The 4,184-nt window shown below is 46.2% G+C and overlaps 1 protein-coding gene across 1 annotated transcript in view; it reads left to right on the forward strand.

The window, feature by feature from the left end:
• LOC138165306 (disabled homolog 1-like) overlaps positions 1 to 4,184 on the forward strand; it is a 484,798-nt gene that overhangs the window by 443,900 nt on the left and 36,714 nt on the right. Inside the window, exon 13 of the mRNA XM_069093489.1 lies at positions 3,072 to 3,180. Coding sequence (XP_068949590.1) covers positions 3,072 to 3,180 — 109 coding nt within the window. The remainder of the gene's footprint in view (positions 1 to 3,071; positions 3,181 to 4,184) is intronic.

The following is a 4,184-nucleotide window of genomic DNA, read 5'->3' on the forward strand; positions in this document are numbered from 1 at the left end:
AGGGCTGGTACTAATAAACAGGCCATGGTTGTGTTGTTGAGAGGGAGAGCAGGGGAAGTAGGCAAGACCTCCATATTAAAGGATTAGAGCTTCCTGGAGTTTGTTTCCTAGGGTGGCATTCTCTGTGTGTCTCAGTATGGGGTTTCCCATGCTGTGGGGGACTCACAGGGCACTCACATTCAATGGGCTGGACTCCACCTTCTAAGGCACAGAGCACTCCTAAGGGGTCAGGAGAGATGATGCAGTGGTAAGGGCAGTGAAGGGCTGCAGGAGTGAAAGAAAAGAATTTATTCAACAACAACGGGGTGCCAAGCACTGGGCTAAGTCAGCCCTCCCTGACTCTCTTGGGCTCACATTTGCCCAATTAGTCAGACCCCTAATGTTGAGCTCCTTATATTACCCTCAGTGTAGATTGCAATAATCAATTACTAGTCCTAGACGGAGCCAGAATGTTTGTCCTCTCCCAGTTCTGGAATGCATTTCCACACACATACCTTGTAGAATCAATCATTAACTTCCTTCAAATCCCACTTCGATCTCCACCTTCTCTGTGAGTACTTCCCTCATCCCCCAGATGATTGCGCCTCCCCCAAAAGTAACTTGTATACATTTTGTATATTGTCTCCCTCAGTTCCAGCTTACCATGGAGATATATAGATATTGAGAGAGACAAAGGAGAGAGAGGAGACAGAGAGACAGAGAGAAACAGATTGATCCTGATAGAGGTGGAGACACAGACATTGATACTAAGAGAGATAGAGGCTTGGAGACAGAGACAGAGAGGGTTCTTGTATGCATACTGTTTACATGTTGTCTCCCCCATTAGACTTAACTTTCCAAGGGCAAGAATCAGGATTTCTGGTGGCTTTGTTTTGCCTTTTTTGTGTCCCCAGAAATTACTACAGTGCTGGTATATGGTAGGTCCTTAATAAATACTGTTGGCTTCATTGCAAACTTCTCAGGGACAAGAGATACATCACTTTGTCATTGCAGTTCAGGGCTTAGCACTGGACCTCACCCTCAATGTGCATGTAATAAATGATTGTTGATTAATGCATTGATCATTTAAATATCTTTTTTAGCTAATAAGCAAATATTTTCTTCCTCCTCCCACCTCTCCCCCTCAAAAAAAGGCAAATCCTTTGTAACAAATAAGCATAGTCAAACTAAACAAATTATAAGTCATAAGGAAGGAGGCATAGATAGGAACGACTTTGGAAATCCCAGAATCCCAACCCTGGGAGAGTGTTAAGTGTCCCAGGGTGCTCAGGAACCCTGATAAATACAAGAGGTTTTTCACTAATGTTCACCCTCACTGGTTTTGCTAGGAAGTCTCCTGGCTTCCCACAGGACCAAGTGCAATAGTCCAAGCTGGGGGCATGATTGCCGTGGGTCCTTGGCCAGATGTGCATCAGAAGAAAGGGGCGATGACCTCTTTGCTGAGCACAGATGGTGCCGGGCTCATCAGCCACTGATGCCAGGAGGGGAATCCAGGGCCATCTGCACAGCTCCAGACACCTGATGGCAGGGAGCTCCATGACATTGGACTGAGCAACCTCCTTCATGGGAGAAATGGGAATAATACCATGAGATTGGAACCTTGTTCTTTTGTCTTAGGGTTCAGTGATACCCCAGAGGAGATGTTATCTAACCTCCTGCAGATCAGGGACATCCTCAACAATATCAACCCAAATTATCAGCCAGGCAGAGACTGAATAGGTCCAGTGATGGGAAATCCATGACCACCATAGGCATTCCTTTTAATGTTCAGGCAAGTAGGAGTAAGGAAGTTGATATTGAAACAAAAAGATGCAGCCCTGCACCTCTAAGTCATTGCACCTAATTCTGTCCTCTTGAGTCTGCCCTTTAGATATCTAAAAACAATGAAGATGTCCCCTCCCACCCCAAACTCAACCCCACAGTCCCCACCACATTATTCTTTCTTCTACGGGAAACATCCTTAGTTTCTTTATCTTGTTCTTGTGTTAATCAGTTAATAAATATTTTATTAAGCACCTACTATGTTAAGACACCATGCTAAGCACTGAACATACATAAAAGGCAAAGGCAAAAGACAGTCCCTACTCACAATCAAATGAGGAACTCACAATCTAGTCATGACATAGCTTCAGGCCCCTTCGTCATCCTGGTCCTCATCTCCAATTTGTCAACGTCCTCCAGTGAGGCAGTGTGGTGAGATGGGAGGAACACTGGACCTGGAGATTATACATTCTTCCCACCTGAGAGAAGAAGCCCTATGAAGGAGCTCGACAGACAGGGAAGAGTTTGTCAGGTCTGGCATGAAAGCCCCATTACAGGGGTAGGGGAAGAAGTTGGGGAGAAGAATGTTGGTGGGGGCTCAGAGCATCTTGAAAATCCCTCCAGAAATACTAGGAGGGAGTCAACTTATGATTCCAAAAAGTACCAGTGAGGATGGAAAGGAGGGAACAGGAGTGGAGGAGCGATGGAACTGAGGCACCTAAGGTTCAGCAGAAAAGTCAAATTAAGTCCAAAGTCTGGGACTCTAAATTTCTATTGAGAAGAGCAATTCAGATCCACAGGTCCGCTGCTGCCACGGAAAGGGTACCTTGCTTAGAGACAAAGAACCTGGATTTGATTTCTGGTTCTACCATTCACCTTCTTAGTGCTATAGAGTAAGTCACTCTGTTTCCTTATCTGTAAAATGGGGGGATTAGATTTCACCATCTCCCTTAGAGCTATAACTCGTGGGACTATAGACTTAAACCTCTGAGGGGCGTTTGAGGTCCTCATCTTACAGACACAGTGAGAAGTGACTTGCCTAGAGTCATGTGAGAAATAGGTGTTGGGGGTAGGATTTGAACCCAGATTTTCTTGACTCTAAGTCCCATCTTTGTACTATCCCACTCTGTCACTCAAATCCTATATGATACTAGAGACTTAGAAAATCGCTTTGCTCAGAGACAAGCCACGGATGCATGTGCCACTCACTCAGTCTGGGCTTTTAAAGATGAAGGAAGTGGAAGTGGTAACAATCATCCCGCCATTTTGTCCTCCTTATCAAAGTCCATCTGATTCTCTCTCTTTTTCAGACTCCTGCAACTCCAGGTGATGCCTTTATCCCATCTTCATCTCAGCCACTCCCCTCTAGTGCCGAAATGTTTGGTTCTGTACCTTTCAGCACTACTGCTGTACCCTCAGGTAAGGAAGAACTGCCTAGATTGCTTCAGCCTGAGATGGGCCTTCACCCAGCCCAGGTCCTGTAGAGCAGAGTTATGAAACACACAACCCACCTACATGCAGCCAGCCCCCAGTACTCCCAAGCGCAGCCTGAATGAGACTAAAATATAACTGGGGAATTGGACAGCATAAATAAAGCTGTGTTAAAACCCGTCAGGTCACATTTTAAAAGAAGTCAATCTGCAACCCACAACATACAGCCCCTGTATGGGTCTTTTGTTGTGGTTCAGTCATTAGGTCATGTGACCCCGTGAACCATGGTGTCCGTGGGGTTTTCTTGGCAAGGACACCAGAGTGTTGGCCATTTCCTCCTCCAGATGTACGAATCAGTGACCCCTATTTCGACTTGAGTTTGACGTCATTGATCTGGAAGAACCCCCCTTACTAGCTTAGGATGCTACTGAGCAGCTGGAGAGGACAGGGAGGGGAGGGGCCCAACCTGCATTTCTTTCACCTGTAAAAGGATTGATTTAGACCAGAGCATCTCCAGGGCCCATCCAGCTCTGCCGTTCTCTGTTCTTAGCAGGCCATGTCTGAATGTTCCCGGGAGCTCCTCAAAGTCTAGGGAGGAACACTGAGATGCTGGGAGGAGGATTTACTGCCCCAGAGTCAGAACACAGGGGGTCAAACCCCATCTCTGCCCCTGGGCCCTGAACTTTGGGCAGGTCAGCTGAGCTTACTGCGGCTCAGTGTCTTCATTAGTAAAATGATAAGTAGATAGTTTCTAAGGCCCATTCCAGCTGTTGATGGAGAATCCTGTATTCACAAGTCCCTGATGCCTAGAATTATTCTGTTTAAGGCCCCTACAAGCTCTGTCTTAGTATTCTGTGTTCTAAAATTCCTCCCAAAGGGCTCTCTCAGTTTTGACATTCTATGTTCTAAACTTTTGAATTCTCTGCTCTGAGGCCCCTCCCAGCCCTGACATTCCCTGTTCTAAGCCCCCTCCCAGCCTGTCATTCCCTGTT

Source organism: Petaurus breviceps, unplaced genomic scaffold (genome assembly GCF_028583685.1).
Source record: "Petaurus breviceps papuanus isolate PSGF00001 unplaced genomic scaffold, PetGlider_PUasm1.0 208, whole genome shotgun sequence".
Classification (NCBI taxonomy): Eukaryota; Metazoa; Chordata; class Mammalia; order Diprotodontia; family Petauridae; genus Petaurus; species Petaurus breviceps.